Genomic DNA, 15,850 nt, shown 5'->3' on the forward strand with positions numbered 1-15,850 from the left:
GATTTGATTAGTGAGATGGGTATGTTAATCATGATTACAAGTGCTTTATGTGCATGTTTAGATGTAATTCTAACAAAATCAGCAAGCGCTTATTGGCACTCCCATTAGATGACTATGGTGAGATGTGGATAATAAAAGATTCCTAAAATATAGTCCTTAAAATCTTCCTGTTTGGGGTCAATATTTACACAAATTTCAGTTCGCACTTTGCGCTCGCATTATTTAGCGAGACAGGTACGTATCATGATTACAAAAGAGATTGATTGTAATGTCCCTTTTTAGGTTTGAATATCAAAAATTTTAAGCTCGCGCTTCGCGCTCGCATTATTTGACTAGTGAGATACATGTCCGTTTATTGGCACTGTCCTTATAAAAATATCTCTATTTGGTCAGTTTACCTGGCAACTGGGCGCGCTTCGCGCGCTCACTAGGCAATTCCAAGTTTTTGCTGGTGCCCCCCAATGCCGTGACCCACGCTACGCCACTGATTATAGTGATTTTATGACAGGAATAATTCTGACAGATCTGACTGCAATTTAGACAACAATTTTCATACTTTAAAAATAGCTTACTCTAAAGAATGATAACAAGGTTGATTTCTATTCCATTAGGTTTTCCTTGTATTATTTTCTTTGACCAACAAGATTGTTTAAGTTTTAATGATATTCTGAAAAGATTCGGTAAACTTGAACACAAACTTCAATTTCGTCATTTCCAAATGGGCTATGGCATCAATGGCATGATGAGCCCAAAAGTGTCAGAGGGGCCAAGCATGGCATACAAAGCAAAATTTTAGGTTTCAAAATCAACAAATTTTGGATTGTGCTTGCATAAATTATTGTTAAGGTTCGCATTCAATTTACACAAAAAAATGCTTAGAATGTCTAGTTTTTAGGTCGGAATATTACAAATTTTTGAGCTCGCGCTTTGCGCTCGCATTATTTGATTGGTGAGTTATGTATCCTATTTATGAGTCACTAAATGCAGTCCAGAACAGCTTCCTTTTCTGGTCTGTAAAAATTTCAGCTTGTGTTTTGTGCTCGCGTTAATTTGTTTAGTAAGATGCATACCTTTTTCATGATTACAAAAACAAAAAGCTCGAAATATTTAAATTTCATTTCTTATTACATCTTATTACAACATCTCGCAAGGATGCCCTTTTAACAGTGATTAGCACCATAATTGACCCAAAATCGAGTTTTATAACTTCAAAATTGTTTTTTTTTCAAAACCACTTGCTCGCCAATTAAAGCCTAAATCAAAATATCTGTCTTATCAATTAGAAATAACTTAAAAAAGCTTTGCTGAACTGCACCAAAATTCTCATTTTGACTTATACTGTAAGTGCATTTTTGGCTTTGACCTCCCCCCCCCAAAAAAAAATACATTCTGCCTCCCCTGTCCCAGGTAGAGGAGAAAGACATATGTTGAGAATGGGCATGCCAGGATCAGATCACCTTGGTAATAATGATTGCAATGTGAATCGCCTAGAACAATAATTAAATGTACAAAGGTAACTACATATTTATTTTAAGTCTAAATCTACATGATCTATCATGAAATTATTTTCGTTTTAAATGTACAAGGGTCAAAAATTTTGCTCGCTCACACCTTTTATACATTTGGTCCTGTGTGTCATGTATGCTGCCTAAGCATTGTCTAATTTTTTTTCCATATATTGTACAATTGAAATGCCTTGGCCTTGGCCTTGGCCTTGAGGTTTTCAGGCCTTGGCCTTGGCCTTGGGTTTCCATGCCTTGGCCTCAGCCTTGGTTATTGAAGCCTTGGCCTTGGGTATTAAAGCCTTGGTCTTGGCCTTGGCCTTGGAGGTTTGAGCCTTGACTACATCACTGGCAGACACATCAATCCATTTTTCAAAACATGTATAGAAATGTCTCAGTTGGATATCCTGTATTCGCTTTCTTTATGTACATTTACACTCTCTTAATCTTCGCAGGTGGTCCTCATTCAATATTCTGTGCAGGTTATCTCATGTTTGCTGGAGCATTCTGTCGACTTGGATTTGTTGTCACGTGTGGTAATGATAATCTTGTTTATTATACAGTTGTAATCTTATTTTGGATTAATAAGATTTCAATATCACCACAGTTATCTGTGTAGACATGCATTTTGATAGTCTGCAAAAAAAAATCAGAGGTCAAACAAAAGGAAAAAGTCATCAAATTTCCTAATGTCCATGTCCTAGGCTTATTTATTTCTTAGATCTCATTTTGATCCAATTCATTTATTCTTAAGTTCGATTATATCAATCTACCCATCAATGTACTCGTTCATTCGTGTATAGATCTTTCTCATTGTTTACTTAAAGTTATTTTGTAAAAGAATGTGATAAAGAAAAAACATGTTACAATTATACTCGTGAATTCTCTTTAATAAAAAGTTACATTTTTCATTAAAAAATCTGCCATAGTTAGATCCTAAGTACGAGGAATGTCTTCTTTAGATATTGAGAGGTGTTTGATACTCTAGTCTGTTCATTCTACAGACAATTGTTAACATTTTGAAGCGAACACTAACCGATTTTGTCAAGAACGTAGAATTGGCTTATATACACCAAAGTTCAAGTGATATATAGAAGTTGGGAAAACAAACTGTAAAGTTTCAATATTTTCAATTAAATCAATTCCTCTTTTGTCTTCATTGACTAATTTCAATTAATCATATTAGAATAACGTTTTTACAATTGCTTTACAAAACAAGAAGTTGTAGTTTTAGATCTCTTCCAAAATTTATAGATATTCAATAATGTCAATGGTTATATTTGCTTTATGCTTAGCGACAAAATAATATTTACTGGTTGACAGAGAATTGCAATCACGTGAAATATGGAGATATACCACTATAACTTATAGAACATAATTTGTCCAAAAAAAAGAAAAAAAATAGGTCCCTATTTTAAAATATACTGACCAAAAATAGGACGCTAGTTGTTGTAAAGCTTCGAAGCAAATATAGCGTTTATTTATCACTCCTGTCATGAATAACCATCAAAAATGTTTTGTGTGAATATATCATGCTCGCTTTGTCTGCTTTATCAATTCTTTTTTTTTTGCAGTCAATTTCCGAGGTTCATTAGGTTTCGGACAAGCTTCCATCTATTCGATCCCTGGCCATTTAGGAATAAATGACGTACAAGATGTTCAGGTGACAGAAATTCTGATATCTTTCATTCGTGCGACATCCTAAATGTGTAGTATTCGATGGTAGGGTTGTAGGGTTGTGATCTCCTGCTTATCGCTATGATAATCAACCATTACCATACCATAACAGTGAAATCACCATCAAAATTACCTTTTCATAAAAATAAAATTCAGACTCAAAATATGTAAGACAGATATCTTGACCCCCAACATACTCCCCCATCCCTCAAAGTAAAATATCCCGTTGATTCCCTCAAAAATATTATCCTGACGCTCCTTTTATTACCTTGGCCCTCAAAAACATCCTGGACGTGACGCTAATGATGTTCATTTCAGTTCAGACATACAACTATGCTGTATCTGAAACAATATACAATTCATAAGATGGAAGTTTGATGCAAAACTATTATATTTTGTTTGTTTTATTAAAAGACCACAGTGGAAACAGTAATAAGGCAAGGTCTTGTTGATCCAGAGAGAATCGCCATTTCGGGTGGCTCGCATGCTGGTTTCATCGCTACACACATGATTGCGCAGTATCCAGTAAGTGCATGTAGATTCGAATTCAAAGTGTAAAATACGTTTGTAAGGTTGCCATTGCCGAACTTTGGAGGATTGCCTGAAAGAACTTGTCAGAAGTTTTATCAGACAAAGTATGTTTTATCCGACAGTTATCACTTTGTGATTCTCAACCAATCATAATCAAGGAAAGTCGGTCCCATCCGACAACTGGGGGACGAAAATGTTGATGATAATAGTGATGATGCTGAGGAGGATGATGACGATGATGATGATGATTCTGATACTGCTGATGATGTTGTTGCTGATGATGATGATGGTGATAATGATTGTGATAGTGCTGCTAATGATGGTGATAATGATCACGTTGACGATGCTGCTGCTTCTGATGCTGATTATGTTGATGGTATTGGTGGTGGCTGTGGCTGTGAGGATAATGTTATGGATTGTGGGAGTGACAATGACGATGTCAATAATACATACATAAGGTACCATAAGGTTAAGTTGTGGATGCAGGATCTTCTGTTCCTCTATGTCCAGCTCCTGGTGATAAACAGTGACGTCTGAAGAATTAGCGCTGTCCGGGGGAGGAACCTTATAATCATATTTAAATTCTGCATTATGATGATGATCTTGATGCTGCTGATAATGATGTTGGTGTTCGTAAGGCTCATGCTTTTAGCATTTCTTCCTGTATAGTTCAATTATGTTTCAATTGAAAATGTTATTTTTTCACATGCATGCTTTCTATACCATTATAGGAAATGTACAAAGTTTGTGTCACAAGGAATCCAGTCACTGACATTGCAGGTAAATATAATATAGACTAACAAAATTGAATAAAAAAATAAAATGAAATTCGCTTTTGTATCAGCCTTTGGACTTCTGTGGAGAAACTCCATCTCTATGTAAGTCTATAAACATGTCACTGGATTTTGTGAACATCCTTTTCTGTTCGATAACGATGGTTATTGATCAATTCTAATTAAAGACTACTGGTAGAATATCATCATTGATCATAAGTTTATATTAAGTTTGATTTCCAGTACTGATAGTGAGAGTTCACTAAATATTCATTTTTAAAATGATCAGCAACTTTATACATTTGACAAATGCGATTCCCGTTCGAGCATGTCAGCAATATAAGATTTTTTTTTTCTTTTTTCAAATCAGTATTTGTTTGTTTGAATCTATTTTTATGATTGAAAGATATTTTTAAAAATGCTAGATACGAAAAAGAAACTATTTTTTTCATTTAATCCTAAAAGTTTGGAACTTCCTTGCTTGATATTGTTTAAGATGGGTGTATAAGCTGTCTTTATAAAAACCTAATATCATGTGAACTTGTCTTATATGAAACCTGATATAAAAAACATGATTAGTTATATAACAATCAAATTGTTTTTTTTTTCCCCCCCCCCTCTCCTTTCTTTGCAGCCATGCTTGCGGGTACAGATATGCCACCTTGGTATGCTTATTTTTCTTTTCAGTATAATTATTGTTTTGATTTAATTTTAGGATAAAGTTGCCTTTCGTTTCTTCCTAACCAAGGAAGGTGTTTTAGTAGAATAAAGGCATGACAAGAGCGACGCCACTGTGAAGTATTTTGGTAGGGGGACAAAATTGTCTAATCAGACAATGGCAGCATCATTTTCCTCAATTGAACAAAGGTACAATATATACTCTTTTTCATACACCTTTTTTCTTGCTTTAATCTCTTCCTGTCTTTTTTTCATCACTTTTGAAAAAACCAAGGAGGCGCCCCTGTCCCTAGCTTATATCGCCATCCTTGATCAACGTCATTTATAGATCCCTCGTTAAACAAAATTTGGTAGGAACTTGATTAAAATCATGAGCTGTTGAATATGTTTCCAATGCTTCATTTCGTTTGCAAGCAATCGATATCAACATTCTTTTATGTTTCTTTTCTTCATTAGGACAATGACAGAAGTTGGTATTGACTTTGATTACGCCAAATCTCCATCAGCTGAGATGTATGCAAAAATGTTCAACTGTTCTCCCATGGCTCATATTGATAAGGTATGATATTGGTGTTGTTGTTTCTTTATTATACACTTTATACAGATAATGCATTCATCTTTCTTCCTTATTAGACAACGACCGAGGTTGGTATTTTTGGTTGCACTTCGTAATTCCGAAGGTTCTTTATTCCGAAGGTTCGTAATTCCGAAACACGTAAATTGCCTCTACCTCGATGTTCGTTAATCCGAAAACGAAAAAGGGTTCGTTAATCCGAAAACGAAATAAGGTTCGTTGTTCCGAAGGTTCGTTAATCCGAAAACGAAATAAGGTTCGATGTTCCGAAGGTTCGTTAATCCGAAAACGAAATAAGGTTCGATGTTCCGAAGGTTCGTTAATCCGAAAAATGAAAACCGGGAAAGACGAGGCAGAGGCAAGTGGGGGGGGGGGGGACACCGTTTCTGTTCAATTGTTATGAGGATGGGAAGGCAAGGGCGGCCGAATCAATTTTCGTTTGGAGGGCAAGGCCAAAATTGAAACTCATACGTCAAAATTTACACTTTGGTGATATATTCACCTTGAGATTATCATCTGCGTGAAGTCATTGTGTGTTTTATATAGTAATTAAGTAGAGAAAAGCCTTTTTGAAGTGACTTCTGATTATGGAAAGGTGTATATTTAGGCTTTATTTTTCGCGAGAGAGTAAAATGATTGAGCGGCTTGGAAAAAAGTTGTAAAACTCGTTTTTTTTTTTTTGGGGGGGGTCAATTGTTCTTAAAATGGTATTATTGTGAAGTATTGCGAGCGTGAATCACAAGCTAAAATTTTAGGGCATTTCAATAAGAAATGAAAAAAAAACTGAGCAGGTTTCTGCTGTCATTAAAACAGATGTGCATCTAACTAAAGAATTAACACGAGCGCAAAACGAGAGCTTAAATACTGACCAAAAAGGAACCTGTTAAAGAAAGCATTTAGTGACCTCTTTAGGATACATATTTCACCAATCGAATAATTGAGAGTGCGAAGCGCGAGCTGAAAATTTGTAATATTCCATCCTGAAAACTAATAAAAAATGTATACTTTAAAAAGAGTATTTTATTTCGAAAAACGGCACATTAAGAAAAAAAAGGAATTTCCCATTTTGGAAAAAATAGCATTTCCTTGTTTGTTTTTTTTTCTTTATGGGGTACAAGTGCCCCCTGCCCCCCTCCCCGGCGGATCCAACTTTCGCTAAAACTGAGGGGGGGGGGCAAAAAACTTTGCACCCATATTTTCCCCGATCGGCAGCTTAAAGTTGATTTTGTTTGTTTCTTTGAAAGGGTAGTCCTAGCAGTCAATAATTTGCTATATTCTTATGAAATAAAGTAAATATGTAACAACATCATAAGCCCTTTTTAAATAATGCGAGCGCGAAGCGCGAGTGTTTTTTTTAATATGATGGGCAATATGTTTGTGATCTTCAAAACGAGATGGCTATGTATAATAACTGCGAGCAAGGAGCGCTAACAGAAATTTTAAATATAAGCTCTGACCTGATCTAAAAGGGACATGTCAAGGACTTTTTGCAGTTAGCCATGAAGACGATGCATGTTTCAACCAGGGGTGGCGGAACGTATTTTACTTTTGGGTGGGGGGCAAAGCCAAAAAAGGGCACTTATATGTCAAAAGGGGCATTTGGTGCAAACATATATTTTCAACATGACATTATCATCTGTGTAAAGAGGTTGTGTTTTTGTGGTAATTAAGTTGAGTTAAGTTTTTTTAAGTGATCTCTGATTGATAAGATATATATTTAGGTTTTATTTTTGCGAGCGTATAGTGAGCAAGCGGTTTGGAGAAAAATTAAATCTGAAGTTTTTGGTCAATTACTGTTAAAAGGGCATCCTTGTTATAGATGTTGCGAGCGAATCTCGTGCTCAAACCTTTGGAAATTGCATGTAGGCCTAAAATAATTATTATAAAAATGATATAAATATTATTTACCAAGGGAAGCCACACAGAGTGATATCTGTCGTCTATAACGTCAGCCACTATGACTGATTAACCTAGACGTAAAATGTTTATTGGTAATTGGTTATATACCAGCTTGGCGTTTACCAGCAAAATGCTGTCCTGCCGAGTTCCTATGGGAGTTACCACAAACAGAAACAGAAACACTTCAGTTCTGTTCTCCCATCTATTATTATTACCCCGGAAGTTGAATGTTCCAGTTCACGTCTTGTCACATGAAATGTCTAATAGTTTGAGCTCGCGAACCGCGCTTTCAACATCTCACAAGGATGTCCCTTTTAAAGAAATTAGCGCCACAACCTCAGATTTGATTTTTTTCGTAAATGTTATCAATCAGAAATCACCTCAAATGGCTTTGCTCAACTCAATTAATACAAAACACACAACTACTTCACGCAGGTGATAATCTTACGTTTTGACATTATAAGTGCCCTTTTTTACTCCCCCCCCCTAAACGAAAATACTCTCCGTCGACCTGCCTCCATTTTAGTAATAAGAAATTGCCCTCTTCATAATGTTAAACAGTCCTTAATGATCAATTCGATCTTCACACTTGCATTGATTTGTTTCTTGAGATACACGACTCGTTTTTTATCGGGGAAAATGTAAGGAAAATCCCCCACCCCCGCATTGGGGAAAGCTGGATCAGCTCCGGGAGGTAAAGGAACTGATCGTGAACTACAAAGGGTTCACTCTTTTTTTTATTCGGAACCCCCTCATAGAAAATCATGGCTTCGGCCCTGATATGCACGAACACACAACACTAACAATCTTTATGAGCATCCCTCACGCAACATACACACACATAGGCCTACTGTTCGATGGATACGAATTTAAATGCATTCCATTTTTAAATTTCACATGAATTATGATAAAAAAAGAACACTGAATGTTAAGCTGTTATAATTTTTATCGTCATTAACATTGTCAACACTAGGCGTAACGATCAATAAAATATTATTAACATTTATATTCTTTATTACCATTTTCATTATGATCATCGTTTGGATTATTATGATCATCATTAGTATTATTTTATTACCAGCAGAAGCTGTTATTAAAAATGACATCCCCTCCCATACAAATCTTATTATCTGGAGGTTACGCGACCAACAAACTTATTCCCTGCATCCTTAAACCATTTGCTTAGGCAGCAATTACTCAGATAAAATCGAAATTAAGCCAATATTAATGCAATACATGCTTCGGAATTACGAACCTCATTTCGTTTTCGGATCAACGAACCTTCGGAATTACGAACCTCATTTCGTTTTCGGATCAACGAACCTTCGGAATTACGAACCTTATTTCGTTTTCGGATTAACAAACCTTCGGAATTACGAACCTTCGGATTTACGAACCTTCGGAAATACGAAGCTTCGGAATTACGAATGTATGCGGGTATTTTTAAAGGGGAATCCAACCCAAATAAAACCTTGTTTTTAGGGGAAAAAGGAAAATCAGACAAGTTGATAGGTGAAAGTTTGAACAATATTGGACAAACAATAAGAAAGTTATTAAAAGTTGAGTATATTGGTAATCACTATACCTATGGAGATTTCAAATTGGCAACAAATGTGATGTCAAAGTGATGTAAGGCAAGGACTACTCTTCCATGTACTCCAATAAATAAAATGACTAGAATTACATTTTTGTCTCACCTGCGAAGCAAAGTGAGACTATAGGCGCCGCTTTTCCGACGGCGACGGCGACGGCGGCGGCGGCGGCGGCGGCGGCGGCGGCGTCAACATCAAATCTTAACCTGAGGTTAAGTTTTTGAAATGACATCATAACTTAGAAAGTATATGGACCTAGTTAATAAAACTTGGCCATAAGGTTAATCAAGTATTACTGAACATCCTATTAGAGTTTCATGTCACATGACCAAGGTCAAAGGTCATTTAGGGTCAATGAACTTAGACCATGTTGGAGGAATCAACATCGAAATCTTAACCTGAGGTTAAGTTTTTGAAATGTCATCATAACTTAGAAAATATATGGACCTAGTTCATGAAACTTGGACATAAGGTTAAACAAGTATCACTGAACATCCTGCATGAGTTGCACGTCACATGACCAAGGTCAAAGGTCATTTAGGGTCAATGAACTTTGAACGAATTGGGGATATCTGTTGAATTCCCATCATAACTTTGAAAGTTTATGGATCTGATTCATGAAACTTGGACATAATAGTAATCAAGCATCACTGAACATTTTGTGCAAGTTTCAGGTCACATGATCAAGGTCAAAGGTCATTTAGGGTCAATGAACTTTGGCCGAATTGGGGATATCTGTTGAATTCCCATCATAACTTTGAAAGTTTATGGATCTGATTCATGAAACTTGGACATAATAGTAATCAAGCATCACTGAACATTTTGTGCAAGTTTCAGGTCTCATGATTAAGGTCAAAGGTCATTTAGGGTCAATGAACTTTGGCCGAATCGGGGGTATCTGTTGAATTACCATCATAACTTTGAAAGTTTATTGGTCTAGTTCGTTAAACTTAGACATTAGAGTAACCAAGTATCACTGAACATCCTGTGCGTGTTTCAGGTCACATGTCCAAGGTCAAAGGTCAATGAACTTTAGCCGAATTGGGTGTATCTGTTGAATTACCATCATAACTTTGAAAGTTTATGGATCTGATTCATGAAACTTGTACATAAGAGTAATCAAGTATCACTGAACATCCTGTTCCAGTTTCAGGTCACATGATCAAGGTCAAAGGTCATGTATGGTCAATGAACTTTGGCAATGTTGGGGTTTTTTGTTGAATAACCATCATATCTCTGTAAGTTTATTGGTCTAGTTCATAAAAAGAGGACATAAGAGTAACCATGTATCACTGAACATCTTGTGCGAGTTAGAGTAGTATGCAAAGTCAGCACTGCTGCTATATTGAACCGCGTGATGCAGGTGAGACAGCCAGAGGCATTCCACTTGTTATCAAATGTTTTTACTTCAAATTATATTTTTCTTTCATGAGGACATACAACAATATACTACCTAGGCTATATTTAGATTACAGCCCCAGGGGAATAGGTACTTAGGAGAAAACCACAAATCACTGATAATAAAGTACATGGCCTATGGGAAAGTTGTCCTTGCCTCTTGTCATAATTTACTTACCCAGTTGCCAATTTGAAATCTACATAGTCTTAAAGATCTAAATTTTAAAACAGCCATAACTTTATTATTGCTTGTTCGATTTCTTTCAAACTTTCACCAATCTGTTTTATTTATTTTTCTCCTTTCAAACACAACATATTATGACCAGGGCTGGATTCCCCTTTAAATTCCTTCAACGGCATTCGGAATTAAATACATCATTAAAAAATGTATAAATATATACATACGTACTATAATGTACATATATGTATATTATTCATTAAGTTCTAACTTTGTATTTTTTATTTACATTTTCGATTATTATTACCTTTTGGAGGGCACACATAATTTACAATCAATGCTTTTCAGTGAATCTTCCTGTTTCCATAGGTATACATATTTCGAGTCCATTTCTACAACACAAAAATAACAGTTTATGGTTTGTACACTTTGATTATTATCAGTTGTGGTGTGTAAATATTTTGTATCATTTCCTGTGTAGATGAATTAATAAGAATTGGGCTTTGTAAAAAAACGAACTAAATTAACAACGTAATAAAGAATTCCTAAACTAATACCAAATCATATAGGAGGAGAATTACTGCTGAACAAAGCAGGCAGGAATGAAAACATTTTCTAAAGCATCAAATTATATAGATTTACTAAAGGTTTTTTTTTCTCATGATATAATTATTTCCTGTTCGTTGCAGAGAGTGTTGCGCACTCATTGTCATCAGGAGAACGCCATTGTTTTCTTCAAATTCTCAGGTTGTTTTCTTTTTGTTCATCATCAGGTGAAAGCTCCAACTCTGATAATGCTCGGATCGGACGACCTTCGTGTTCCACCCCAGCAGGGCATACGCTACCATCAAATGCTCAAAGCACGAGGTGTCAAAGCAAAGTTAGTACAGTTCCCAAATTAAGTATGCTACCATTATTATCAAGTATTATCAAGTACTAGTATATTATTTGGTAGTGATCTTACTATCATGCCGTTATTTTCAATAACGTCAAGTAATTTGTGAAATGACATTGTCCTGGGTAAATGAAACAGAAAAAAAATCTGCATCCCAAAAATTGTATTTTAATAGGATATGTGTAGGAGATTATGTGCTTTTTGATGTCCGATATGTAGGGGCCAAGACGAACTAAAAATGACCTGATATTTTTATCCATTATTGAGAAATTGCCGGGGGGGGGGCTACTTAGTATAAATGTCGGATACATATGTGCCGCTGTCGAGACTCCCATTTTCAGCCTAAATTTCCATAAGCATAACCAATTTTAAGAAAGCCATTAAAATTCCTATTTTTCACCGTTTCAGAGGCCCCCAAATTTACGATTTGTGCTGCCAAGTACGATAGTAATGAGTTCCGCAGACCCCGGTCAATTTTTTTTTTTTTTTTTCAGTTACAGAGCATTGCATTTTTAGAAATCGTTGATCCAAAAGCTGTTCACAAGACCATGACTCAGTTCCAGAGCCCCCTATTTTCGACTTTGGTGTGGCACATAGGGAGTCATCTTATAATTCAAGTAGCCCCCCCCTCCCCGAGTAATAGGGATAGTGCGATCGCGACACAGTCACATATATCTTTTTTACACTGTCCTTTTCGTCTCTTCCTATTAAATTAATGACATAATTGGACCTTCTTTTTATTTATTTTTTTTATAGATTATTGATGTATCATGGAAACAGTCATCCCATTAGCAACGTTGACGCAGAGGCAGATCGTTTCATGAACATGTATACGTGGGTAGCACAGCACCTATAAACAATAAACTGATCCTCTATTGTGATGACACGACATAAGCTCCAGCGACATTTGCTCTTGTCTTAATTTAGCAGAGGTCGACTCGTGTTAGAGTTAGGTTGGTTTGGTTAGTTTGGTTTGGTTTAGTTTTATTTACGATTTAAAAAAAATACATAAATATAAACAAAATAAACATTACATGATCAAATAATCGTATACAATATAGCAATGTAACAATAATCAAACTTAACAATGCATGTAATAAAAAATTATATATCACAGGGATAGACCCGTTTCAGATTGGCTATCCCTATTGTAATAAAGTTTTTTTCCACAATAATGTAAAGATAAGGATTATGGTTCATTTATTTATGGAGGATAGGTTTTATGTTTCAAATTGGCTTATATAAGCGTGCAGATTTTTATCCGAGCAATTGTCTCCGGAGCAAATGTCTTGGAACATTATATATTGCGTGTCATTCAGAATATACTCTAATTCAATTCAATTCAAATTTATTTTCATTCTTCAAAATGATACAAATAAGTACAAGATAGATTGATTCAATTTAAATAAACAATAGCATGAACAAAATTCAATATTGGAAAAAAAATACATATTTGAAAGTAATTCAAATATAAATTAACATACATGTCAAGTTAAATCAATATAATCAATATCATTAAATATAATTGAATCAATGCAATTATATTTCATAAGAAGAATATATCATAAGAAGAATGGAGGGGTCCACTGAAAAGCAAAGCTTGTATAATGTGGACCCCTCAAAAAATAGATACAAGGAATATAGAAATATACGTAAAGTAATACATGAAGATAACGAAAAGGCAAGTAATAATAGTAAATAACACGAAACAACACAAAACAGGAACATGAGGTGGACAATAGTACTACCTCGGTGCATCTGGCATGCAGGCTTCCTCACGACAGTCCTCTGCAATGCATTTTAAAACTTATCTTTTACTTTCTTAAATCTTTTATTTTCATTAGTATAACGATTCTTTATACAATTTATTCGTTTCCAAATAATTCTACTTAATTCAATATACAGCTAGTTTATTTTGATTTTACATTATTATTGAGAAATATTTACAAGTTATTGACACATGTCTCATAATTTATGCCTATAACTTTGATTGGATTATTATTTTTTGTATGTTGTTCCAGTAATTTCCACCCATTAGATTAGTTTGCAATAATCATTTTCGTTATCTGTAAAGTGCACAGAGAGATTATTATGCGCTTAATATTCATAATTATCAATATTATCATTTTGTTGTTGTAATAATGTATACTTTGATGCGACAATAAAAACATTCTATTGTCTATTTATCATTAAAAAAAAATTTCAGTATGTCTGTATGATATATTTACGGTAAATTATCCATGAAATAAAGTTAAAGAATGATAGGTAAAAAATATCTAATAAGACAAGAACATTGTCAAGATGAGTTTAAAGGGTATATTCCAAAAGTATACTAGCTCAAGACTTTGTTTTGTTTTGTTTTTGTTGAAAACTTAATTTAGGCATTTTCCATATTATGTTGTTACATTCGCATTGTTAACCTGAAGGCAATAAATTATATTCTATCATTCTCTAAATGAATGACAATATTCATCATTAAATCAATATGATAAATCCAATTAAATCCTTCAGCTGTGATATTGCTAAGTCTTTGTTTTTTTCGATGGGTTCTTATCCGTTTTTTTTTAAATAAGTATTGAATTGGTGGATAAGTAATTTTCAGTGAATAACCTCAGATAATTATTTGCAAAAAAAGTGTCATGCCTTATTCCTACAATCATTTTGATACCGACCAATGTATAACTTAATATTTGATTTCCAAAAATTACATCTTAAAAGGCAGATTACAACGCATAATTCAAATTTTATTTATTTATTTAATAAAGAATTTTGGAATGTAAAATTGTCATGGGTTTTAAACAATAAAGAAAGAAAGTATGGTACAGTAAAACCGTGATAGTTTGATTTTGATTAACATTAAACATTATTGTTGACAAGCTTAAACTTCCTGATCAACAACACTCGACCTCTTTCTTTTTTTTATCATTGTTTCATGTTTATACTGATTATAGGTTGCCATACCCTGCCACCCCCCTCCCCCGTGTTTCGCCAACTTTATCTTATAAACATCAGGTATTCGTAATCAGCCAAAATCGTTATCGAGCCCCACCCCCGTCAAAAAAAAATATGGGGGGGCAGACACATGATGAGGGACAAATTTTCTAAAAAGCTGTGAGAGGGGCAATAGAGCGATCGAGCCAAAATTGAGACTTTTTCAATACAAAAATTTAATTTTGTGATAGATTTTGATACAATATTTCGAAAATGATATGATATGTCACCCTAGCTTTTCTCCCCTTTGGGGGGTTAATACCCCCAAGCCCTCTACACCTGTAGGCCTAGTGTTTATCAACAACTTCCGCTACAAAGTTATGTTTTATGCAGACACATAACACAAATAACAAATAAACTCTTTCAGACTCATAAACAAAATACATACAACACAATTTAAATATCAGTGCGAATTTCATATAAACCAATACAGATATACAGGTACAACACGAAACTGCCAAAATTAATTATGAGGACAGTTAAGTTAAAAGAGTATGGTGCTTTTTTATGATAGGTGAACTCAAATATGACTAGAACAGCTTGGTATATCATTTTCTCTGAGATCATAAAAAACAAGATTCATATAAAGTGAGTTTGGTTTAGTTTGATGCAATGTTATTTTGGGGGATCTGGTAATGCAATGGATGGCATAAGATTAATTTCTGTGATTGCGAGATTTGATGACAAAATGACGAAGAAGTTATCACCATCATATTCTTTTTATTCTGGTATCAAGTACATAGACTGGAGTACAACCATCCCCTCCCACCATCGAGCCAGAATGTCAAGTTTTCAGGTCCGAAAATAAAAATTCACAGCTCGCGCTTCGCGGGGGGGGGGGGCTTCACACTTCTTTTAGGCCTACATTAAACTCTCAGCTGCATGGATATCATATGATATGTAAGTGTGTTTTAAACCTTACCTTGCAACTCGGTCTACGGTATTCTTTAATCCATTTTTTTTTTTGGCTGATCGAATTTGATTTTTTTTTTCTTTCTCCTTTTTTAAGTCATGTGTGCTTGAATTGAAAGAGTTAAGAGACTCTAGTTTAGCTTGTCTTTCCTATTATCAAGAACGCTTTGCCCATTTCATTTATTTTAGTGGAGGATAAAGCATTCAAGGCACAGATGCAGTAGGCCTATAGAGGTCAGTGGATCGAACC

At 34.8% G+C, this 15,850-nt stretch overlaps 1 protein-coding gene across 2 annotated transcripts in view; it reads left to right on the forward strand.

The window, feature by feature from the left end:
- LOC121411389 (acylamino-acid-releasing enzyme-like) overlaps positions 1-15,849 on the forward strand; it is a 35,260-nt gene extending 19,411 nt beyond the window's left edge. The window contains exons 14-22 of one of the 2 annotated variants that reach the window (XR_005969458.1): positions 1,958-2,038; positions 3,077-3,165; positions 3,594-3,704; positions 4,442-4,490; positions 5,118-5,148; positions 5,618-5,720; positions 11,576-11,682; positions 12,454-12,650; positions 15,790-15,849. Coding sequence is in view for 1 of the 2 variants with exons in the window: in XM_041604088.1 (XP_041460022.1) it covers positions 1,958-2,038; positions 3,077-3,165; positions 3,594-3,704; positions 4,442-4,490; positions 5,118-5,148; positions 5,618-5,720; positions 11,576-11,682; positions 12,454-12,553 (671 nt within the window). In the remaining variant the exon portion in view is untranslated. Of the gene's footprint in view, positions 1-1,957; positions 2,039-3,076; positions 3,166-3,593; positions 3,705-4,441; positions 4,491-5,117; positions 5,149-5,617; positions 5,721-11,575; positions 11,683-12,453; positions 13,098-15,789 lie in introns of those variants that run through there. The other variant, XM_041604088.1, reaches the window with a different exon arrangement.
- Position 15,850: the final 1 nt, after the last annotated feature.

This window comes from Lytechinus variegatus, chromosome 3 (assembly GCF_018143015.1).
Source record: "Lytechinus variegatus isolate NC3 chromosome 3, Lvar_3.0, whole genome shotgun sequence".
NCBI classification, from domain to species: Eukaryota; Metazoa; Echinodermata; class Echinoidea; order Temnopleuroida; family Toxopneustidae; genus Lytechinus; species Lytechinus variegatus.